The sequence below is a fragment of the Gasterosteus aculeatus genome, chromosome 4 (genome assembly GCF_964276395.1).
Source record: "Gasterosteus aculeatus chromosome 4, fGasAcu3.hap1.1, whole genome shotgun sequence".
NCBI classification, from domain to species: Eukaryota; Metazoa; Chordata; class Actinopteri; order Perciformes; family Gasterosteidae; genus Gasterosteus; species Gasterosteus aculeatus.
This window is the reverse complement of record NC_135691.1, coordinates 19,052,343-19,077,607: the sequence shown is the minus strand read 5'-3', so window position 1 is coordinate 19,077,607 and position 25,265 is coordinate 19,052,343. Positions and strand designations below refer to the sequence as shown.

The following is a 25,265-nucleotide window of genomic DNA, read 5'->3' as shown; positions in this document are numbered from 1 at the left end:
GCACCGCGTTGCTGTTTGGGGCCTTGTGGACCTCAGAGGACTGGCTGGCACAAGTATGCAGGTCTATTTATACACACATGGCCTACAGACAGGCTCATAGCGTGTGGCAAACATCCGCTCTGCAGCCTCTAACGCACACAGGGCTGACAAACCGCAGCAGATGGTCCACATGAGGTTATTTTAACTCACCACGCTCCTGACTGGTGAAACATTTGTCCGAGTGACTACCAACTGCTCCTTATCACCACGGAAACAAAGACACAAACTTTTGATAACAGGAAAACCATGTAATAAATATCTTAGTTTATGTGGAAGATTTCCCGTTAATGTCCCGTACTCTTAAAAACGTCATATGTTCAAAAAACGTAAAACCAAACTGTAGAGTTGATATTTTAGTACAATATTAGAACCACAATGTTGGTAACCCGACATGCAATTGAACTCAAAAGTGTTCTATGTCCTGGTTCTGCTGCACTCAGAACCAAAGTCCACTAGAACAAAATGTTGAAGATGTGTGACGGTTCTGAGGATGTGAATGGAGGGTTTGGGGGGTTTGGCGGGTCTACAGCTCCTCGCTCTCGTACAGAGGGGCGGTGTGCTGGGCGGGGCTCTCCACGGTCCGGGTGGGCACGTGGCTCAGAGAGGACAACATCTTCAACGTCTTGGAGCCAGGGGGCGCCGTTTTCATGGGCGGGGCTGTGCGAGCTAGGGGGACAGCAGGGGGGGGGGAGAGTTAATATGTACCTTCCTTTGTGACACACAGACACACGTTACTGTGCTCGACAACCAGGAAAAACAAAACAATGCCTGTGAGTGATCCATTACTTCATAGTCGTTGAAACCTGTAAATGGGACAACGAACAATAATATATTCTGTATAAGATATAAGTATTCCTCATGCTAATTTCTGGTGTGTGCCTGTGCACAAACCGGTTGTGGTTGTAAAAAGACGTGTACCCAGCTCTTTGATGTGATACCTGCAGAAACATTTCACATGTACGTCCACCTGTACGTACACACTGGAGGGACCTTCTCCCGTCCCCACTTACTAAACGTCCTTAGTGGTGACCTCCCACAGTGACGCGGCTCAGGTGGTTCCCTGCACGGCCTGCGTGGGTCCTCTCACCCAGCAGGTGGCAAGTCATGTGATGCAGCAGAAACCTGATACTCGTCGCTCTGACCCGCCGAGTGGTCTTCAGGGGGGCCCCCCCCGAGCGTTCCCCACTCTCCCGCTTGATCACTTGACGCAGCGCTTGTTTGACGGAGAGCTGGAGACACTGGAGCGTGAGGCGCACAGGGTTCTCCATATGCTGTTTGACTTTACAGTCCACGCTACCACGGCAACCAGACGGCCGAGGTGGGCCCTTTAAAGCACATTTGCATGGATATTTGAGCACACGCGAGGTTCACTTACTGCCCACATCCAGCCTGGCGTTGCACGTGGACATGCCGGCTTCGTTGATGGCGGACAGCGTGTACCAACCGGCATCCGACTTCAACAGCCTCTCCAGCAGCAAGCACTGGCGCCCTGAGCCGTCCTGATACAGACTGTGGACAAACACAGGGTCAGAAAGCTGACGTCCTCGCAACTTACTGCACATGGTGGCCAAAGACGGAAAAAGCGGCAAGCGATGATTTTGCATATTGTACTGCTGGAACGTTAGACTGGAGAGACTGTGCATAGACGCAGTTCTCTATTAAAACATCATTCTCAAACCTGCTTCAATAACATTACTGTGCACATTGGTCTTTATTACAACGCACTTTCACTATTCTTCATTCACCTGTTGAATGTTTTTTGGCCTCTCAGAAGCAGCAGAAACTAGTAATGATATCTTCTGGAGTAGACATTGAGAAATAAATGGAGCGACGCTCATGTGGAGCCCTGATCTGAAGTCATCTCCGTCTGATGGCTCTGATTTTGGTCTCTAACGAGTCTCCACCATGTGAGTACAGCTCAGCAGCAGTGTGGGAGGGACGACGTACCTCATTCTGTTGGGGTCGATGCGCAGCATGTCCTTGTCTTTCTTCCAGAAGAGCTGTGGAGGCGGGGAGGCGTCCACTTTGCACTCCAGCCGAACAGTATCCCCCTCCAGAGCTCTGGAGTTGGACATCTTCTGGACAAAGGTGGGAGGACGGAGAGCCTCCTGGGCTGCAGAGAGGACGTGGCACAGTAGGTGTTCAGTTCACTTCGGAAAAGGCATCACAAGCAGGACGGGCGTGGGTGAATAAATGCGTGCAGATCATTGAGAAGTTGCAGGAAGGTGTGCTGTGGTGGCATTCTTTACCTAACACGTTGAGCCTCATGGAGAATCTGCCCTCCCCGGCTCGGTTCCGGGCCACACACTCATACACGCCGGCGTGGTGCACTGTGACGATCTCTATGAGGAATGAGTGCATCCCCTTTTCACACACCAACATCTTATGGAAGTCGTCTGGACGAATGGCCTTTCCGTCCAGGTACCAGCACACGTCAGGCGTGGGGAGGCCTCCCACCTGGAGAGGGCACATGACCGCAGCGTTATCGCCTTGGCGACTCCAGCGATACAGCGAGTGTATTCATGCACCGGGATGCGTGAGGGCGTCACCTTGAAGTCAATCCTACAGAAGCGTCCCTCCTCCACAGTTAGGTCTGGAGGTACCTGCAGGAAGCGAGGAGCGTAACATTTCTCCTGGATGGCCGAGCCCTCGTTTCCCCGCTCGTCGGTGCCCGTGTGGCGCCTCCCCCTGCGGGGAGGGGGACAGTGCTGACTGAGCTTCACCTCGCCTTCGGTGGCCTGACTTACTTACTGTGATGGAACAGGGATCACCATCAAGATGGCTGCCTGTGTGTGTGTGTGTGTGTGTGTGTGTGTGTGTGTGTGTGTGTGTGTGTGAGCCGTCTTTGTCCTCTGACAGCGTGGTGTCCTGAATAAGGGGACAGGAGGGATATCGACAGCTCAACACAGTGATTATGACAATTAAGCAAAAGGGTATTTATACCTTGAAGGCCAAAAAAAAGGTAGAAATGTTGCTAAATGATTATCTCCATGCTTTGGTTTTATTTCAACCGGCGGTTCCTCCTCCAGGCCGTAAAAACAAGCTATTGAGGGTTAGGGGTCTTGGCTCACGTCCATGGCAGCACGACGCAACATTAGCTGTAATGCTAGCTAGCCAAGTGGTCTAGGTGAGCTAGCAGTAGCCTCTGGTCCACGGGCAGATGCGTGGTGAAGAAACTAGGCCCCACATGAAACTGCTCACACCGAGCTGTGTGGATTATCTTCAGTTACTGGATTACGAGTTCTGGGGGGAACAATTGCTGTAGAGTTTTCTCAAATGTACTTTGTGTTTTGCAGTGTCATTATATTGGCAACTTACTGGACAAATCTGTAAAGAAAATGACCTGTTTAAGATTGAGTTGGATTTAATCTGGACAGAGTGAGTGGCAGCCAACTAGAATACATGAGTGATGTGTATTTACCAGAGTCCCCCTGTATGTCTTCCTTCTGGGGAATCTGGCTGGAACAGAAAACACTCATATAAGCAGAGGTCAACAGACGTTTGAACTTTGAAAACCAACCATTTGAGCTTGACTAAATGCCAGGAGGGCCACTCTGTCTGTGTGTGTGTGTTTGTGTGTGTCTTCTGACACAATGATCCTGTTGTGAAAGGGGCTCCTTCCCAGAAAGCAGGCCAGAAATAGCTGCTGACAAATGTGTGTGTGCATACACGTGTTGCGTGTGTGAGAGAGAGAGGATAGACGCCAAAAAGCCCTCTGAGCGACAGAACCTTTTCTGACATAATTATCCTACACACACACACACACGCACACACACACACACACACACACACACTAATGACCAGCTGCTTATTGCACGTTGTCTTGGGGACTCCATCAGGAGGCCCTGAGAGGGAAGAAGGCTCCCTGTGCAGCCATTCAACCCCAGATGACTAATAACGTGTGCGCTTCACTCGATAGCTAAATACATCGGATCGCCCCTGGGCGGGAGGATTTTGGTCCTGCTGACTGAATGCAGAGGCTCGTTGTCGTACCTGGTCGGGCTGGGAGTCTGAGAGACTGTCTTGGTCAAACGTGTAGTTGGCGTTGTCTGGACCCAGCAGCCTACGAGCCATGCGCTCCTCATAGGACAGTTTCTGTTTGAAAATGAAGCTGTATACTGTTAAATTGTAACTTCTCTCAGTTTTGTGATAGTTTGTTTCGGTAAACTATTTGAATGATGTATTCTTTTATGTTCAAACAGGCACTGGCACGTGTGTGTGTGTGCGCGTGCTTTGGTGGGAGGATTGTTTCGTAGTTGCTTTTGCACACACACACACACCTGGCTGGTTCTCCTCCTGGCCTCCTTTGAGCGCAGCTTCTTTTCCAGATCCTGGATGAGGGCGTCTTTGGAGCCCTGGATGTCTTCGTCTGTGGAGCGAGAGGAGGAAGGCCGAGGAGCCACGGCCTTCTTCAGGATGGGCTTGGGAAGGCTGAGGGAGGACAGCGAGAAGAAAAGGAGGAAGGAACGGACGCCAAAGATTCAGATCTATTTATTTACCTAATGTCATTTGTGACCCATGCACGCACGCTGACAGAGAGCCAGAGACAATGCTAATGGTTAGCAACGATGGCGACTTTCAACACCGCACAGCTCGGCAGCAATCTACATAAACAACACGATTTGGCTTTTAGGGCAAACATAAGCAACTAGCTCAATCTGCTGGAAAATATCAAAACGTATTTTTATAGACTAAAATAAAATGCAATGCTTAATCATTGGGAAATGCCCCCAGTGGACTCACATGCTTGGCGCTGCCTTGTAGCTGGCCGGCAAGGAGACCACAGCAGGAGGTACTCCGCTCGGACCGTTGGGAGTGTTGGGCTGCTGCAGAGAGGAGGAGGAGGAGGGAGGAGAGAGAGGGGAGCCAGGGAGGGATGGTGACACTGGAAGAGGCTGCTCCGGGAGGGAGATACCAGAGGAGGGGCCCCTTGTGGGGAGGAGAGGGCTGCGGGGGGCGGATGGGGAGCGGGAGGGAGAGGTGGAGAAGTGAGGCAGGTTGGAGTTGGGAGACAGCTTGGATGAGGAAAAGGGGGAGAAGGCAGACTGGGAGGGCAGCACGGAGCAGAGGTAGGCGGCGGGTGCCGACATGGCGTCCTGATTGGCCGGCAGGGTGGCGCTCCCCATCCCGGTGGCGCTGGGAATGCTGGGGGTGAGAGTGATGGTGGAACGCATGGTGGTGCGGGGGAGAAGGGATAAGGAGGATGGGATGGTGGAGGCAGGAGGACTAAGTATGGGGGCGGGGGAGGACTGAGGAGGCGCACCAGAGGACGCCAGGGGGGAAATGGGAGAGCTGATACTGGAGGAGGACTTTCCCATGCCGTTAGCTCGCGTCTGAATCTGAACCTGGGTCTTGGACTGGGCCTGGGACTGAACCTGGGTAAGGGACTGGGCCTGGGTATGGGACTGGGCCTGGGTATGGGACTGGGACTGGACCTGGGTCTTGGACTGGGCCTGGCTATGGGACTGGGACTGGGCCTGGGTATGGGACTGGGACTGGACCTGGGTCTTGGACTGGGCCTGGCTATGGAACTGGGACTGGGCCTGGCTATGGGACTGGGACTGAACCTGGGTATGGGACTGGGACTGAACCTGGGTATGGGACTGGGACTGAACCTGGGTCTTGGACTGGGCCTGGGACTGGGCCTGGGTATGGGACTGGGACTGAACCTGGGTCTTGGACTGGGCCTGGGACTGGGCCTGGCTCTGGCTCTGGCTCAGGCTTAGGGACTGCAACTGCGCCTGGCTCTGTGACAAGGACTCGGACACTGACTGAGTCTGGGAAAAAGACTGGCGTTGTGCGGACGTCATGTTAACTCCACTCTGGGTCTCCGTGGCGTTTGGACTATTTTGGAAGCTGCCGAGGTTCTGCTGGGAGCTGTTCTGGTTCTCCTGGGCCTCTTTCAGAACGCTGTCATAGCTGGGTGCCTGGAAGGCGGCCTGCGATTGGATGAAATGGCGTGGTCGCTCGTAGTTGAAGGCGCTCGGGGGGAAGACGCTGGGAGTGAAGGAGGGCAGGTCGGACAGGTTCATGGTGGGACCTCCTGACTGGAAGGGAGAACACAAACACATTAACAAAAAAGGATTAAAGGTTTAATTGTAGCATTTCTGATGGGGAAAGGACAAGGAGGACAACTTTTTAAACCATTTAACAATCTCAGTCAACACATAAGGGGGCTTCGTTTGTTAGATTTCCTCTTGTTCAATACTAGACATTTAAGTCTGGGCAAGACCGGGCAGAGGAGACAGATCTTCTATATTTCGGATTCATCACATTTAAGCCAGATGTTGGTTGCCACACATTGGTCCATCTAAGTTGTAGCAGCAGCTACAACTTTGTTCTTACAGGGAAACTGAGCTTGGTGGGGCTGAACATGGGCGTGTGGCTCTGCTCCTTGACTTGAGTCGGGGGTGGAGGGCTGGGCGTGTTGGCTCCGACAGTGATTCCCGGTGACCTTTGCCCCCCTGAGCTCAGCGCGCGCACCTCCTCGCTGCGACCAAAGGGTTCTTCGAAGGAGTGGTTGGCCGGCTGTGGGAAACTGACACAAACAGACGGGACAGTAAAGACGGGGGACGTGCAACGAGGAGCGAGCAGAGACTCAGGGAATCGGATCTGTGGGATCAGGCTCGGTCACTCAAAGACCTGTGAAGCCATTGCTGCTGTGGCTCTCCACCCGGCCTACTACGGAGCTGAACCCCTGTACATGGAAAGAGGCTGTTTTTTTCCGGATGGGGGTGGTCACAGGTGGTGTTTTGAAGTGACAGCTTAGTACAACGCTAAATGAATCAACTAATTTCATTCAAATTCAACTGTAATATCATTGTTTTTAATATTAGAAAAGTTAATTTATGACTGCTATTGCTTATTTGTGTTCCTGTTATGAGCCAAATTGGTCCATATCTACTATTCTCAAATTATTATTCATTCAGGTTAATATTTTTTCACATTCCGATTTTAAAGTCTAACTATTCTGACGAATAAAACGTTCTTTGCTCTTTGAAAGAGCGTACATGTAATACTATGCTATTATATTGTCATTATGTTGTCAGTGGCATAAAGTGGTCTGAAAATTGCAATAATATCGCATATTGCAATAAATGTTGATGCAATAATCGTGCAAAAAATCTTTGATATCGTGACAGCCCTTTATGTAACAAGTTGTGATGAAAATCACCTGCAGACTTCCTGAGGCTAAAGACAAGATCTGACAACCCTTAAATACACATTAACAAAATACAAAGTAAAACAGAGGAACAGGAAACCCTGACCCCGTGCATGGCGCCTCTGATGGAGAGATTCAAGTAACTCAGATTCAATATAATTACTCTACTTTTAAGAACTCTGGCTCTTCCTGCATTGTTTTTCTGAGGAGAGTCAACACTAACTTTACAAAAATGCTAAATGTCTATTTCATTTATTTCTCTGGGGTGGACATGTTGGCATCCCACTCATCCAGTGCTGATTTTGTTATTTCAGCGGACAAAGCCTCTGCATGTATCCAGATATGTTAAATGATGAGCAACCTTAAAAAGTAACTTTAGGTTTATGGATCACATGCTCTACGGCTGCCATCGCCAGATATCAATAGTTCTGCTCCCACTCCGGTCACTCTCTTCACGTAATCCAAAACCTGGCTGGTTCCCCACTATACTCCAGGAAGGAATGCTGTTCCCATGACTACCATGTGGGCTACGCAGGAACGCTGTGATAATCGCAGCCCTCTCACACACTAAGTCCGGGGAACGAGGTGTCGATATGCGCCACAAAATCTGTGGATGTAAACGGCCGGCATTGATGGATACGTGTTCAATCAAGCAACTCAGAGAATTACAGCTTGGATCCTAATTCCACGCAAACTATGAGCAAATTGTGTTTGTGTTGAGTTTTTAATTTTTCGAAAACAGTCTGGTCCCAATGGTTAAAAGTCAAATGGAAATATAAAACCTCCTAGAAGGATCTTTTGACTCTGAAATGAAATGAAATGTGAAGATACGTTTGGACCGGGACAAGCTTCAAAAACTATAAATACTTTAAAATGTACTGAAGGCCCTTTACATCAAAAGCTAGTACAATACGCAGAACTATTTTAGATTTGAGATATTTTAGATTTTCTAACTGTAAAAAAGACAAAAAACAGCATCTCGGGTTAAAAAAGGATTTAAATCGATGATTTTTAACTGCAGTATTAACGAGAGGCGAGGGACGGAGAAAGTGTGGGGTGCAGGGGGACAGGGTTCCAGAGGGGGCCCTGCTCCCGGGGAACAGTGCCTGGACACAGCGGGGGGGCATTGGCGGATATGAGGTGGCTTTCTCTGTGAAGAAAAGAATTTTGAACGGTTCTATTTTCTGTATGGAGTACAAGGGCAACATGCTCTCTGGTGCTAGAGGAGGGGGGGCAGGCTGTGTGTGTGGGTTATTTAGTATGGTGATAGTCTACTGTATGTGTATTCGTGTTTGGATGATTAACTCTGCAGAGCTATATTGGTCTTGGAATTCGAACATCAGCTGGCAGGTGCAGACAGAATGGTGACCCAATCCTTTAAACACACACAAGATCTGCATGGCATTGTGGGTAGGAGAATGCCAACCTATCCTAAGCACTCCAGCGGTAAGTTACCTCAACTCAGCCAGGGCCGGCTCAATATCCAGGGTTCATACACATTTTGACCAGTGGATTTCCATGACCCTTCCATGACTTCAAACAAAATTTACATGACCAAATAAGTGTGAAATCTCAGTGTATACATGAAAAAGTGAGAAAATGTAGTATTTAAACTAACAATGAGAATACCAAAGCATACAGTGTTTCCCCCACCATTCAATTCGGTCTCAAGATGTTATAATTATACAATTATCCACTATGGATGAGTATCGTTTGGGGTTTTCCTGATACCAGTGCTAAAACGATACTTATAAAACATACCGGTGCCTAAACAGTGCCATTGTGCAGGAACAAAAGATATGTAACCAATCCAACATAAATGCGGTATTGAAAGCATTTATGTTGGATTGACGCTCCTTGTGTGTCTCCATGTATTGACGTCGTGATTGCAGTAGGTGCAACACAGAAGAGCTGCGTTAGGCACAAGAGCATATCGTTTATCTGCCGTGTGACAGAATGTAGTAATTGTATATTATGTTGACGCATTGCAGCATAAAATAAACACAAAACGAAAAGAATCAAATGATCTCCTGTCATTCGAGGAGGAAAATTAAGTCACGTGCCTTAATAGCAGCTTAATACGGCTCAATGACAAAGAACGCCGAAGCAACGCCGCCACGCCCTCTGTTTACAACTTGGAACTGCTGCTAGCAGGCGGGCAGCGCACGTCGGAAAATGCCGGTGTTGCGTACAGCGCCGGAGGCCGAAGAGAGAGTCGTGCTGCTCAAACAAACTTCGCTAGCAGTCGCCCTCTGATGGGGTTTCTGTAGTAGCTTCGCTAGCAGCGGCGCCGTGATGTCTGCTTCCTTTAACACGGCTCGTTAATGCCGCTCTCCCATGTTTAAAATATATCATGTTCCGCCTCCACATTACTTACATTCTGCTCGTCCCGGGTCTTTGTTTGTCGTAACTCATGAGATGCACTTTTCCATATATAGCCAACCACGGTTAAATCTACACTTCCCTGACAAGGTGGATGATTCCTGAGCTACCAAACTTTTCAGTTAAGGCGCGTTTACACAGCCGCGGTGTGAATTATTGGCGCTGCGAGTATCCGAGCGTCCTGCGTCTCTTTAAAACCATATGAATGATTTCAAACGTAATCTTAAATGAACCACATGACCATAAAAATATAACAAATTTCCATGACTTTTCCAAAACTTTTAGGATTTTATTTCTTTCCATGACTTTTCCAGGCCTGGAAATGACCATTTTGAAATTCCATGACTTTTCCAGGTTTTCCATGACCGTACGAACCCTGAATATCATGAAATGAGACTAGATATTGCCTTACATTTAGGATATCGTAATATTATTGAAGATTACTTTATTTAAATAATGCATTTAGGGCTGGGCGGTATGGCCCAAAAATCCATATGACGGTGTTTTGTAAGATTCTGACGGTATATTACAGTATTTTTTTTGTAAGTAAACACATTCATTCATTGACCCCGAAAAGGACGCCGCCCAGCTGAACAGCTGTTCACCAGCCGCTGACCAACTTGCTCGCAACTAGCCAGCGAGTTAGCCCGTTAGCATGTTAGCTGCTGTGACTGCTAATGTTGCCACCAGAGGCAATACCGGCAAATTGACCAACTTTGCAATAACTCGTTTCTGGTCTAACTTACGTGGGATATTTCAAAAGCAAAACCCCTCCAAACGGCAGACACCGCTCCTCTCTTGGAAAAGGCCCAGCTGTACCCAGCATGCAGCTCGGTGGGGTAATTTATAAATGTACAATCATGTTTCTGTGTGACAAACTGTTTTGTCGTGTTTTTTCCCGTTTGAAGAGTTCAACAATCTGCTGCCTGCCGAAGAGCAACATGGGTTGTCACGATTATACACCGGTATGAAGGTGTGTGGAAAATCCATACCGTAAGGAAAATTGAAACCAGTATACTGCCCAGCCATAGCTGCATCCCAGTAAAGTGTTCTACGAGCCGTCTTTACCCACTTCATTATATGAAGTGTATAAGTACCATATTATAAGGACCATAAGTACCAATGGTCACCAATACCACAAAAGGGATTGGTCCATGTTGCTCTATCCTAAAGTCTAAAGCCCACATTTCTCCAATAAACTGATGAATCAGGTTGAATACTACTAGGTAAACATCATTATTTTTCCTGAAAGACACAGACACCATGTCTGTACTTTCCATGACGGATGAGATCATAGCTCTGGATAAAATATCACCAAACTTTACATGTGCTGTGATATCAATGCACCTCTATCCAGTATTTCACAAAAGCAGATTATTCATTTGTGGTGCAATAAAAAACTGCAAAAACAACCACAGCAGTGCATTGAAAACCTGGTGCCCGATCATACACCTGCATGTGAACACACTAACCGCTGATACACTTGTTAATCACTGACTGCTCTAACTAACTGTGCGCAGTGTTTTTAATATTTCCTTTCCAAAAAATAAAAAAACATCCCTCAGCTAAAGTCAGTTTGTCCTAACCAAGACAATTTTTAGCTAACTATCCAGTAACAGTATTGATAAAAATGACCATGTAATGTATTGATCCGTGTAAAGCGTTAGCTCCTTTCTGTTGGAGCCAAATACGGTTTTGATGATGATGTCGGTAACAGGACGGCAACACCGGTGAATGAGCCGTGCGCTGGTAGTGCCATGACCCGGCCAGGTGCCCATCATCATTGTAAACATGGTTTTTCGTGGGGATTAAACATTGGTTAAAGGGTCAGCAAAATGTCCATCAATGCTGCCAACATATGCGGGAACGCGATTCCCCTTCAACACCTCCAAATACAGCAATAAAAGCTCTTTTATTGCCCCGCATTGCCCGACCTGCAGTAGTTAATCGTGTAAATGTTTATGTATATTCATAAGATTTGACACGTAGATTCGTTGACATTAACATTACTAACTATTTTAAGGTAATTAACAAAAAGAAGAAGCTTTTGCAGCCTGGATTAGGACACCTTGACATTAGGTTTATATGCTGTCCGACAAACAGTAAAGCACAACACAATGAAGAGCCACGTAGAGAGAAGCAGCTCCAGAGCCCCTCAAAGCGAGAGAGTGAGTGTCCTGTTTCCGATCAGCTAATGTTACGCTTTATTATAATACGGGTAGATGAAATCCACAAGGGGGTGCATTATTAAAGCAATAAGGTACTTGAGGCAATACTTTATCTTCAATAATGTAAGAGTTCGGGGGTGTTGTTAGGTCCGACGCGCAGCGGAGGGCCGGCAACCCTCAAACTGTTGAAGATAAAGTACTGCCTCAAGAACCTTATTATACGGTTACCAGCAAAATTATAAATAGTAAGTAAATAACTGCCTTTCATTACAAAAAGGTTGTAGCTACCAAACGTGTATCTCATTTCAGTAGTCTAGAGAAAGATAGTCCCCGTACGTGCACGTAAACAGCATTGGGTTCCGCACCATCTCATTCCTTCACATCGCTGATGACGTCGACCTTAATTGTCCGGTTGCAAAAGCTTGTATTGCCTGAAACCGATAATGTGTGGGATTTCCGGGTCTTATTTCGGCGATCGCCACTGAGCTAAAAGCTAAAATGTCAGGCAAAACCTGTTACTCTGAGTGCGGAGTGATACAGAACGCTCGGGTCAATGTGAACAGCAACTGTACATTATCGCTCAATAATGCACCCCCCCCCCCATGACTCGCTCTCAACCAATCACAACGCTGGATTTCATGGACCCGTATTATAACGAGCGATAATGTACAGTACCGGTTCCATATCACTGCACACTCAGCAAGTAACTGGTTAGATTTTGCGTGACCGTTAGTTGACATTTCAGTTTTTAGCTTGACGGCGATCGCCGAAAAAATACCAGAAACACCACCAATGATCGGTTTGGGGCAATGCCAGCTTTCGCAAACGGACAATTAAGGTGGGGCCTAACTACACCCCGAACTGTTACATTACAGCCTCTCGTACCTTAATGCTTAATTCTAATACGGTTAGGTGCAAACAAGCATTCTGACTGGTTGAAAGTACTGTACACCTGTTTACATTGACCTCAGCGTTCCATATCAGTGCGCACTCAGATGTGACCATTATTGTTGATATTTCAGAAATGCCGCAAATGACCGGCTGCGATTCACTAACGCTACGGTTCATTAACATTACGGTTCATCAGCGTTAAGGTTCATTAATGTTAAGCTTCATTAACGTTAGGGTTCACTAATGTTACGGCTCACAAATGTTATAGTTCATTACATGGTGGTGGTTATAATTTCAAGCCAGTGATCGATGCTAACATGCTAAGGACACTAGCATGCTGGGTAGGCTAGTGTCATTATTAGGGTTCATTAACATTACGGTTCATTAACATATCGGTTCATTAACATCACGGTTCATTAATATATTGGTTCATTAACATATTGGTTCATTAACATCACGGTTCACTAATATATTGGTTCATTAACATATATCGGTTCATTAACATCATGGTTCATTGATATATAGGTTTATTAACATCACGGTTCATTAACATATTGGTTCATTAACATATTGGTTCATTAACATCACGGTTCACTAATATATTGGTTCATTAACATATATCGGTTTATTAACATCACGGTTCATTAATATATTGGTTCATTAACATATTAGTTCATTAACATATTGGTTCATTAACATCACGGTTCACTAATATATTGGTTCATTAACATATATAGGTTTATTAACATCACGGTTCATTAATATATTGGTTCATTAACATATATAGGTTTATTAACATCACGGTTCACTAATATATTGGTTCATTAACATATTGGTTCATTAACATCACGGTTCACTAATATATTGGTTCATTAACACATCGCTTCATTGACATTACGGTTCATTAACATTACGGTTCACTAATATATCGGTTGAGTAGTGTTAGGGATCCTGAATACTTCATTAACAATACGGTTCATTAACATTACGTTAGTATCAGTCTCCTGGCAACAGGCGGCCGCTGTGCCACTTGATATTTAATTATTTTTTTTAAGAAACTTAAAACTTGCCTCGTTTGACAATAACCGAGCAGCGTCGTTGGACAACATTACCGTTAGCTTCATTTGACTAAACACTATCTGATGCCACGGAGCCCAGAAATAGACCGCGGTCCGGTCCGCGTGCTGCAGACACGGCGGCAGCTGTTCGGACACCGAGGAGTCGCGCTGGGAGTCGGTGTCGAGCGGACGGGCTCCACTGAGGAGCCGAAGGGGGACGTTAACGGTACAGCACACGGTGCTTCCTTACCTCGTGTCTGCCCCACTTTCAACACGCACGCGACTGTCCCCGCGTGCAGAAAGACCACCGGGATGAAGCGCGAGGTGACACCGCGCACGCACGAGGCAGAGGGTCCTCGGGGTCGCGCGGGTCCAGCCGATTGGCTCGAAGCTCAGCATTGTCATCACGATTGCATCTACGTGACGTCAGCGGTTCGGTACCCAGTCTGCTCTCTGACTGGCGGCATCTTCTAAAAGTAGGACTCTTCTATTATTCAATGTACTTTTACATTAATTTGAGTTTGTGCAGCCCATCTAAAACTCTGTATATATTTTTTCATGAATAAGCCTAATCAATATAATATCCCAATCATTATCATGACGTTCTTCATTAAAGTAAGTCTCGTGAAAGAAAGACAAACTTAAAAAGAAAGCAGATCGAAAGAAAGAAAATGAAAGTCGGGTGAACTTGGAGATGGTCTTCTTCTTCCCGCACGGAATGGTGAAACTGCGCCCTCCTCTGGATTTAAAGAGGAAGTGCACGTGTGGTCCTGAACTATTTTTAAATGGATAGTTAAATGGACGATACACTCTTACAAAACAAATCTGTGTGAATGAATAATTGATTTCTCAGTAATGACAATAATGCCTGCAAGTAACTACGGGGTCCGGGGTCAGAGGTCATTTCTGCATGTGGGGGATGAGCGCAGTTTCTTTTACTCTGCTCTGTGCATGCTGGGGTCAATGAATAATGCTAATAGAAAATGTGTGTACATTTCACTCACTCTGCAACAGGCTTGTTGTCTTCTACAGGGCTGTCAGGCCACTCAGGGGGGGGCAGTGTCATGGAGTCGGGCAGCTCGGGGGGAAAGTCGTCGGCGCTCTCACCGAAGGAGGCAGTCTCATGTTGGAATGCTGCCTCCTTTCTCCGGAGGGGAGGAACCTCCTCCTGCTGACCAGCGGCCTCCGCCTCCAGCTGCTCCTCCAGGTCTGCAGGACAAGAGCGTGGGGTCACTCACAAGGCCGACCATGTCCACAGCTGCGTGCCGTTCAGCAGACTGACTGTGCCACGGGCCGTGCCAATGAGCCGTCTAACCGTTGTAGACCTCCAGGACGGCCGAGCAGGATACCCTGCCGAAGGGGTTGAGAGCCACGCACTGAAACAGGCCGGAGTCTTCTGGAAAGGCCTCGGTGATCACCAGCGTGCACAGCTCCTCTGCAGCAGGGCCACACACCAACATCAATGAGGTTTACTGTGACGACGTCATCCCAGGATGAACGCTGCACGCAGAGTGCTCAAACTCAGGAACCAACGCATGTTGTTTGTGGGAAGCCACAAGCCACACACCAAAATGATCTAGGAATGATCTCTCCATTCGAATATGTTATTAATCAAATATGACTGCATGCTAATTGAGTCCATTGGTTTTCAAGCTGTTCCTCCGAGCGTCCACATGGAGGTGCCAGGTGGCCACGGTCTCAACGCAGTTATGTGTGCAGCAGAATACTCGCTACAGGCAGAAGGAGTTTGTCTGGGAATTTGTTTGGTGTATTCGACATGACATCATGTTGTCACATTCAGTCCTCCCCCTCTGACGGCTATTCTAAAGATCCAACCTGGGATGTGCATTAGGAACTCATACACTGGTTCAATAGGGTTATCCCAGAGGTAGGTCCTCTTTAGCATAGGGGGCCTTTATATGAAGCAGACGAGAGAAAACAAAAGAGAACATGAAGAGTAAAGTCCCTTTAAAGTACACTCCCTTTATAAACATTATCACAGGACCAATACTCTACCTGGCACTGATCCCGAGCAGGCCTCTGGGAAGACAAGCAAGGAGAAAAGACATTTATTTTAGAAGTGAACACCAGATAAAAATAGATCCAAGCTATCAAAGTGAAGCGGGCTAAACTTCCACCTCATAACATTGTCTGATATGAAGTCAGATGTCGTATAATACTGAAGTCACAGCTACAAAATACTTCTGCTTGGGTTATTGGAGCTAAGATCACGTCGCCTCCACCCTCGGCCCACCGTCACACACGCTCTCACTCTTGCGCAGTATCCTGAAATCGTCCGAGTCCAGAACTTGCTCGTCCTCTCTGTACCACATGACCTGCAGGGGGGGGGTTCCCCTCAGCCTGCATTCCAGGACCACCAGCTGACCGTTCAGCGTGGACACATCATGGAGACACTGGTAGCCATGGCGAGGGGAGAGGAGAGGAGAAGGGAAAAGAGGAGAGAAGAAGAGGAGACAGGAGAGAGGACAGAGGAAGAATAGGGAGGACAAAATACAGAGGAGAGAGGAAGAGGAGAGGAGGAAAAGGGCCGGTGTTAGAGAGTAATTAAGTAATCTTTCATGTGGCATAAAAAGGTCTAGATTTTCTTTGCTCGACACTAATTAACTAACAGAGTGTAAAAGACAAATGCGTCTGGTGTTTGGCTCGGCTGCAGAGGGGATGGAGCGGCTCTGGGAACAGTGCTGATCCCGAATGAGGTGTAAATGGCCTCAGCTGCTGCTTGTTGACTGATTTGTGTCCCTGATAAGCAGTGGGGGAGAGAGGATGAAGAGCGCGGAGCAAACCGACTCGTTGTTCCTGCGAGCACTACTCAACACATAAAAGTGCTTAAACGGCAGAAAAGTGTCCGTGTCTGCCTCATTCAATTGAATATAGAATAGAATTGAACTGGCACCATAGTTTAAATGGTGTTCTACCTTGACAAAAGTGGGGGCCACTCCTCCTGAATGCTGTTGGGTGTGATCGGGACTCTGGGTCTGTAACGGAAAACAGTACGTTTGTTTCAAGGCGACATCTTCACTCCACTCATTGGCTGCTCTGTTGAAGTTACCCTCTGAGGGCTGACACACAGCGGCTGCACCAGGCTGGAGTTTCTGTGGGCCGCCGCGCTGGAGGAGGAGGAGATGGTCAGGGACATGGTGCTGGTCTTCTTCTGCACCCTCTGGACGCTGCACAGCGGCACACAGGAAGCCATGACACCTGCTCTCTGGATCTATTACATATGTGCTGCTGGTCTAACAAAAGCTACACAAGTACACTCCATGTCTATAGATACTGTGTGTGTGTGCGCAGTAACTCACTGAGCCATGTTTCAAGCGTTCCAGGAGGCGGTGATGGAGGTTGTTCTCCCTACTGTACAAAGAAAGAAGCACAGAGCCGGACCTGTTACTCTCTCTCTGGGTCTCAGGGCTGCTGCTGACATCCAGGTGGGAATAGATGTTTGTCCCTCGAGGTGTAAGGACACAGCAGAGACCCAGCACTCTTCTGCACACCCAAATAACAAGAATAAATAGTGCCAAGGCACTGTTGAGCAAGGGGTCGAGATCTCTGCGCCTGTCGATGCGCAACAGCGCAAATTCAGTTTTCTACAAACAGAATTTGTCTACAAATATAAACAACAACTAATGTGTGTGTGTGTGTGTGTGTGTGTGTGCACAGATATGCGCCGTATCAGCCGTAGTCCGCACTGCGCAAAATGCAAATCTAGATATCCTTGAAATACATTTGTAGCAAAACTCAGTGGAAGCAGTGAAAGCACCATGTTATTGAACACGCAGCGAGTGGAAAAATGTTGGTCGATTGGAGGGTTAAAAGCAAACCAAAGTAGCGTAGCTGGACACAGTGTTTAATACCTGTGTTTGTTCTAAAAAGGGCTCATCGATTGACAAGTTAGATTCATTTCTGAGATAAATCCTCCAGCAGTGTAAATTTGAACAATACGCTGAGTGGCAGAAACACTCGAATATGAAGCCTGCAAAATCACAGCTGACAGTTTCTCTACCTGTCTATTATTGAAATAAATGCAATATACGCTAAAAACAGTCATCATATTCACCACAGGGTTCTAGTGTAAGAAAAAAAGCCCTGAGTCATGTCACACATGTCCAACAGATCCAAATACATATACTTTGGTTTATATGTTTCACACATCGATGAGCTAATTGCTTCCTTTTAAACTCGTCTGGTCTCCCCTGTCTGTTGCAGCCGTTGAGCGAGCAATGGGCTGTAATGTAATGTTAGAATAAGTGTTTGGGGCTTTCTGACAGACATTTGGATCCCTTTATGAACCCTTCCGTAAAGCCCAAGTCATTACAAGTGATGTTAAAAACGGGAGGACCAGTGAAAGCAGAGAGGCGTTAAAAACGCAAACAAAGAGGACGGCTCCTGTCTTCAGTCTGTCATATTCAAATGTATACATTTAAAACAGAAGATGCAAAAACCCACATGGAATCAGACGGGATTTACTATTTTATTTTTTTTGAAAAAAATTATTTAAAAAGCTTTAAATACCCTCTATTATAAATCCTATTTTTTTACTTGAAGTACAGTGAAGTGCTGTCCCATCTGCGCCATTTAAAGCCCCGACAGACTATTTACCAGGTGATGTCCGTTTAGTGCCTGAGAGTCCAGGGCTCAGGGTTTAGGGGGACGTTGGTATTGGGCCTTAGTCTAACAACGGCCCCGCTTCCTCCCAGAGGGCTTCTCAGCAGCTCGCGGCTCCTAAATGCTGAGGCAACGATCCCGGCCTGCTTTGTGCCCACAGGGGCGCTGCCCCGGCCCCCAGAGAAGGAGCTGACGGAGGAGGCACAGCTTCAGGTTTCCAGGCTAAATTTAACTCCTGAGCACAGCAGAGACTGTCTGACCTGAGATAAATCTGCTCACACACACACACACACAGACGGGCACGGGAGGGTAAACCGCTCCTTGACCCCCTTCATTTGAGTTTTCCATCTCTGAGTATCGGTTATTAACCATGCTGGGACACCAACATCCACCTCTACTGAACCTTGTGGAAACCAGAGGATCTCAGCTGAAGAAGAAATAGCCGCAGCACATGGACGTCCAGCCCCCCCCCCCATAATCACACAGCAGGTGTGTGTGCCTCCGGCAGCTAAAACAACAGCTGCCTCTAACCCAGGGGTGTCAAACTCATTGTAGGTAGGGGGCCACATACTGTCCACTGTGATGTTACGCAGGCGGACCAGTCAAATCATCGCCAGTGGTCCGGTAGAGGGGGGGGGGTGGACACGGGTGATCCGGTTGCCACGCAGTCATTTTTGAGCGGGCGCTGCTGCCTGGAGGGACGCTGTCGGCGACCCCCCTGGTCGAACGCATGCGCTCACTCACAGAGTGCGGCCCCCACTGGGCTTTTTAGGGCCGGATCCGGGCCGTGGGTTTGACACGCCTGCTTTAACCCCTCGCATCAATTGTGTCTCTGTTACATAACTGAAGGATTTAGAGCAGCGGCACCAAGCCGCATGGTGCAGGGTGATGGAGACATGCAGGGAGGGGGGGCAGGTTGAACAACCACCGAGCACATGTTGATCACAATGTGAAGACAAGTTGTGAGAATCAGACTAAAAGGCTTCATGTCATTTAATATTGCCTATCTGTAAAGTTGGGGATGTCACGAGAGGCCGATTTAAAAGTGAATGAACACATGGAAGCAGCAGTAGTCTTAGGATCTGAATGTGGATCGGATCCGGCATTTTAATTGTGCTTATGCAAATAAACCACCACAGATGACGACATGAATTAAAATGATCATTTGGCCCGACTCTGGGAGGGTGGTGATAATCGTTTGACAAAGGCCTCGCTAGATATCTGGGTTCATACAGAGAGAGGTGGGATTAAAAAAAAGAATCATCACCCTGGACCCTGCATTTCCCATAATGCAACTTGCAATAGATCCTCTCTACCTGATACATACTGTTGTGTTCAAAATGAAAAAACTCCGGACGAACAAAGGATAACTCGGATCGAAAAGTTATAATCCAAAAAAATGTAATAAAGAGGTATTGGGAGTTTTCCATAGATAGAGTGGTGCAATGAGCTATTACACTGAGTAATTCAATGTTCAATGTAACTTGGATTTGGAATGTCTCTCAGTCAATATCAGTTTTGGTGCTATCAAGAATTACATGTATGCATTTCGGTTAATTACAATCATAGCTGTTCTATTGATTACAGTGGTTTTACAATATTCTCATTACTTTATTGATTACATAGTTCCAGAATCATGGCTGTATTCGGCTGTACACTAAAATCATTGTATTAATAGTTAATTTATGAACTGGGTTGTCAGTTTATTTATAATATCCTACAATACCAATGTGGTTCACAGCAGTATTGCAGAAATATATTATATAGATATATTATTAATCAAGATCCCATGAAGTAAATAACAAGTACACCAAGTGCAGGTCAATTCACAAGTGGACAATATTTGCTGAACCCGATACACATTAAGTGTACTGCAGTCTCTGACTGAACTAACTGCTTCTTGATCTTTATCCCTTCTGTAAGATACACATTGTACACACACAGCAAATAGCTCACACCCACCCACCTGCAGGGTTTATTTTTACCTGTATGGTAAATGTAGCTGTAATTATTACAACATAATCAATAACTGACTCATTTTACAGGTGTTTTTAATTAGAGGGACCTTTATGATGGTGTTCATTGTCATATGTAGTCATGGAAATTTGAAAAAGTTTTAATTGACTTAAATATTACATCTGCCTGGAAAAGTGGATAACAGCAACCCAACAAACAGATGTTCTGCTATTGGGTTTTTTAACACCGCGTGTCCTCCTGGGACAAAGCCTCCACTCTTATTCTTGGTTGCATGTCACCGCCACCTGTTGCCCCAGATGAGAGAGTGAGAGTCATGATGGGGAACCTGGTCATTTTGTTTCCTTTATGCACAGTTACCAGTATGTCATCACATCTGGCAGCATAGGTGGGAAAGGTGAGGGAAAGCACTGCAAGGTGATTTACGTGTTAGCTGTTGCCATGGAAATGTCCTCCTGCTTGAATTATTTTTGGCTTGTGAAATGGATTCTAGACAGTAACATGAGATCCCTGCATTTCTCTGCACTCTACTTTTTAACTTAGATGCCTGCATTATTATTCACCACAGAGGAGCTGTGCTAAATCCCACGAGCAGATTTCGGGGGAAAAGAGCAGGATACTAACGCCCACCCACGATCCTCCTTGTTAAATTTAAACTAACCACCCACTGGCTAATTGTAGCCCTGCAGCCCACAGCAGCTCGGCTGAATATTCCAACGGAGCGAGATGAGTGTTGGAATCTACGTACAATAATAACTAACTCTTCTTCGAGCTACAAGGAATCACAATATACGGAACAATAAAATCTGACGGCACAGGAGGACTTACGAAAGTCAACACAAATATTTGGTTTGCACAGTGTGAAACTGCTGTTTCACTTCATGCATGCAAATCATTGGGAATCTAAACCGTACACAACTGTAGCAGAAAAAACAACTACTGTATTGGGATGGTAAGGTTGGCAGTTGGGAAAATACTATAATGACTATTTAAAATATATGTATATATTTATGTATATAATTTTATTTCTCTATGTGTAGTAAAAAAACAACAACACGTTCACAAGTTGTTTTGTGCATGCAGTGCCGTTCTTCCGTTCGGTTACCGCTACTACTCGTTCGCCCGATTACCCCCTAACCCTGTCAAACTTTTACATGATGATACGTTATGAATGGGATCAACAAGTCATAGTGTTTACCATCTGGTACAAAATTGTTGTACCTAATGTTAAGATACTGGTCCTGTTACTGTAATACATTCACTGTTTGGCGCCACAACTTGAAAAGTGAGTCAAGTGTCTAAGATTCTATTTCGAGACAATGAATATGTGCACAAAAGAAGAAGATGAAAATCTAATTATTGTAAAAGACAAAAAATTTTGGTTTCAAAATGTAATTTCTAATGGTTCACTGAGATGTTCATTTATTGAGATGTTCTCGGTTGCATCATCATAAAAAAAGCTCTTTACCCTCCACATCTCCAATTCTACTGCTAGCAGGACCAATTTAGCCCCGCGGGATCAGCTGATCTCTCTGTCCGCCAACCCACGGCTCAGCGTCTGATCACGGCGTCATGAAGGCATGCCGGGTTCGCACTGTGAACCCCCCTTCCCACCACCCACTCTGCTTTGGCTGGTATGCCTTGTGTCGCCTCACCCTGCTGGCTATTTAACTGACACCTTTTTCACTTCTACCCTTTAAACTCCCAAACGGATGTCACAGATTGACTCAGGAGCAAACATGTCAATACATATAGAACATATATATATATATATATCTGGATACAAGACAGAGAGATAGATAGATAAAGAAAAAGGATTACAAGTGGTAGATAGATGTAGATATATAAATATAAACGGACAGACGGATAGATATATAGATAGATAGATGGAAAGATGGCGGGATCGTATTTTATATAAAGATATAGACAGATAGATGGTTCGAAAGGTGGATAGAACAATAGATGGATGGAATGATAAAAGGTTTAGTATTGGGGTAGTTGGATAGATAGATATGTATTGGATGGATAGAGGCATAGATGGATATATATATATATATATATATATATATATATATATATGCATTTCGGTTGTGTGTGCGTGTATTTAAAGACAGAGTGATAAATGGATATAGTTTAGTTTGATGGATGGATGAAATTATAGATGGATAGAATGATAAAAGGATGTATAGAGAGATGGGTGGAGGCATAGGTGGATTGATAGATTAATGGATGGATAAATTGATTGATAGAGTCGGTCTGGTGGACACATGACACAGCATATAAATTTAGCTCCAGGCAGATCCTCACAGCTGTCCTCTTCTTTCTGACTTGTAACTTATTCACCACATTCCCTCCAACACTCAATCTATAACGTGCAGGATCAGGAGCATGACCCTTCAAGTGAAATACAACATGGAATTATCTGATTACCAGAGCAGCAACAATCACAACACAACCATGACACAGAACATTCCTCCACTCAATTTTTTAACTCCTTTCAGGACTCGTTTGTACTCTGGTTTACTTTGTTGTTGTAAGTGGACCAATGTCCTGCACTAAAAGGATCGCAGTATCATTGTATCTCGATATGTTGTAATTCTAATGTCAAACACATAACAGCAAAAAAACTGGCCCAACTGCCCTTTCAACACACAGTTCTATCCCAATATGTGGACAACTTTAACAACATGTCCTGCTTACCTGTCTGGCCTTTTCCCAGCACGCTAGAAACAGCAACAAGTATTGATCCAAAAGGAAAGTGTAAACCATCCAAAAGCCAAATGCCAAAGGCTATGTGACAGTTCGCCGGGCTGCCTGGTCGCCGGACGCTCCCCACTCTGGGCGAACACACAGACAGGGGCATGTGTGCGTCTGAGGGTGGGGGGTTAGTGAGGGAATCTGAGGCTGTGACGGACGCGCAGGAGGGGTTCAGTGGGAGGGGTACCAAATTTAGAGCGGAGTGTGGCCTTGGTCAACAGTGCCGAACTCAGTGCAGAACAGGAGGAAAGCTCAGATGAGCTCCAGCATAGGGATCATTGGCTGCATGCTTTCACAACAATTAGGGACAATTTAAAAAAATGTGGTGGACGTGCGGCAGTTGGAGGCTCTGCGATCCTAACTTAATCTAAAAGTGTGAGTCCAGTAGCCAGAAAACCTGCGACTGGTGCCAGACGGTCTTCAGGGGACACTTGAGATGAGTCCGTTGGAAATGAGAGTCGGAAGTAGACAGAGAAACTGAGAACCCTATCTTAAACACAGAGATTTCAATTCAATTCTAACCCTTTTCGAGGTTATTGACCAAAATAAATCTGAAAGCATATGAAAGGCTGTAAACGTAGAGTAAAAGAAAAATGAAAATGAAAGGAAGAAAGAAAGAGGGTAACGATGAAAGGAGAGACGTTGAAGAAGGAAACTTAATGCGGTTGTATTTTTTACGTTTTCAGTGCTCCAGAATCCAGTTTTATGCTCCTGTTATGGAGTGCTTTTATTTTGAAACTTGTCTACCCCAGAGACCACGAGTAGGCTCCTGTTACTAGGGTGAGTCTCATAACCTGCGTTCCAAATCGCATACTGTTTTCCCCCTTTCAGTACATACTGCAGCTGCCCTTACAAAGTACGTAGTGCTGCATACAGTACATAAGTGGACAAAATTGTTGGTACCCTTCCAATAATAATAATATTATAAACAAACTATGAAATAGAAATGGCCTGGGCAAATATGATGGTACCCTGAACTTAACATTTAGTTGCACAACCTTTTGAGGAAATCACTGCAATCAAGCAATTTCTGTAACTCTCAATGAGACTTTTGCACCTGTCAACAGGTATTTTGGTATTGTTATTCAGATATTAGCTGTCTCAGATTTGAAGGGTACCTTCTCCAGACTTCATGGTTCATCTCCTTCCACAGATTATCAATATCAGGGCTCATAGAAGCCCACCAGAATGCTCCACTGTTTTGCTCTTAGCCATTCACGGGTGTTTTTAGCTGTGTGTTTTGCGTCAAAATACTGTTGGAGGAACCATAACTGAGACCAAGCTTTCTGACACAAATTTGGCTCCTGAATGCCTTAAAAGTCTTGAGATTTAATTGTACTCTACTCGGATTCAAGACACCCTGTGCTAGATGATCTGGAAGCAGTTAAAGACAACAAAACCTGGATGACCTGCAGTTTCCTGGGCCAGAACACATCCTAAATCAATGTTCTAATTATGTACGTATTATGTTTCTCTAGCATTGTCTTGGCAACCAGCACCACCATTAAGAATCTAAGAGCTATTGTTTATCAGGATATGTCTTAACTTTTATGGAGAGCTTTTTTCAACTGCATAACTTTTAAAACATCAGGCACATCCTGTTTCAAAGTAGTGCATACATTTTTGTACATGCATTGGTCACTTTATATATTTATATATATCGCGCTCCTTAAACGCTGGGTTACTTGTGATTCCTAGAGTCTTAAAAGGTAGGATGTGAGCCAGAGCCTTAAGTAATCAAGCTCCTCTGTTGTTTGATAACACTTATAATAAGGGCTGGTAAACCAGGACCAGCCCTTAGCTAAGCTGCTATAGGTCTAGACTGCCGAGAGACTTTTCCATTACAGATCGCACTGAGCTCCTCTCTCCTTTGTTCTCTCTCCATCTGTATGAATTCATGTTCCATTAATGCCGATCGGTAATTCAACTTTTTCCAGAGTGTTTGTGCTGTCTCATCTGTTTCCAAGGATCATGGTGTCTGGAGCCTGGTCCTCCCTCACATACACTGCTACTAGTCTTTGTGCTGTCTCATCTGTTTCCAAGGATCATGGTGTCTGGAGCCTGGTCCTCCCTCACATACACTGCTACTATCAACAATAGTAGTATTCGCATATATTTTGTTGATACCTTTACTTTTTTATTTTTAGTTCTTCTACTATATCCACTTGCTAAAGTCCATTTATGGGTTTTTTTCCTGTACCGTTGTGAGGT

The 25,265-nt window shown here is 45.7% G+C and overlaps 1 protein-coding gene across 13 annotated transcripts in view; it reads right to left on the bottom strand.

Annotated features, from left to right (window-relative positions):
- myot (myotilin) overlaps positions 1–23,197 on the bottom strand; it is a 23,736-nt gene extending 539 nt beyond the window's left edge. Inside the window, exons 1-21 of one of the 13 annotated variants that reach the window (XM_078102092.1) lie at positions 22,998–23,197; positions 17,021–17,072; positions 16,771–16,888; positions 16,637–16,696; positions 15,955–16,114; positions 15,717–15,740; positions 15,016–15,135; positions 14,705–14,909; positions 6,385–6,577; positions 5,607–6,086; positions 5,517–5,558; positions 5,415–5,444; positions 4,783–5,384; positions 4,320–4,470; positions 4,033–4,134; positions 3,461–3,498; positions 2,589–2,727; positions 2,289–2,496; positions 1,987–2,152; positions 1,415–1,548; positions 1–705 (exon numbers count right to left, since the gene is read on the bottom strand). The exon at positions 1–705 is cut by the window's left edge and continues 539 nt beyond it. In XM_078102092.1, the coding sequence (XP_077958218.1) occupies positions 563–705; positions 1,415–1,548; positions 1,987–2,152; positions 2,289–2,496; positions 2,589–2,727; positions 3,461–3,498; positions 4,033–4,134; positions 4,320–4,470; positions 4,783–5,384; positions 5,415–5,444; positions 5,517–5,558; positions 5,607–6,086; positions 6,385–6,577; positions 14,705–14,909; positions 15,016–15,135; positions 15,717–15,740; positions 15,955–16,114; positions 16,637–16,696; positions 16,771–16,888; positions 17,021–17,028 (3,123 nt within the window). In that variant the 5' untranslated portion in view covers positions 17,029–17,072; positions 22,998–23,197 and the 3' untranslated portion in view covers positions 1–562. Of the gene's footprint in view, positions 706–1,414; positions 1,549–1,986; positions 2,153–2,288; positions 2,497–2,588; positions 2,728–3,460; positions 3,499–4,032; positions 4,135–4,319; positions 4,471–4,782; positions 6,087–6,384; positions 6,578–13,950; positions 14,128–14,704; positions 14,910–15,015; positions 15,136–15,716; positions 15,741–15,954; positions 16,115–16,636; positions 16,697–16,770; positions 16,889–17,020; positions 17,073–18,317; positions 18,341–22,997 lie in introns of those variants that run through there. The other 12 variants (XM_078102088.1, XM_078102090.1, XM_078102089.1 and 9 more) reach the window with 12 other exon arrangements.
- Between the last annotated feature and the right edge of the window lie 2,068 nt (positions 23,198–25,265).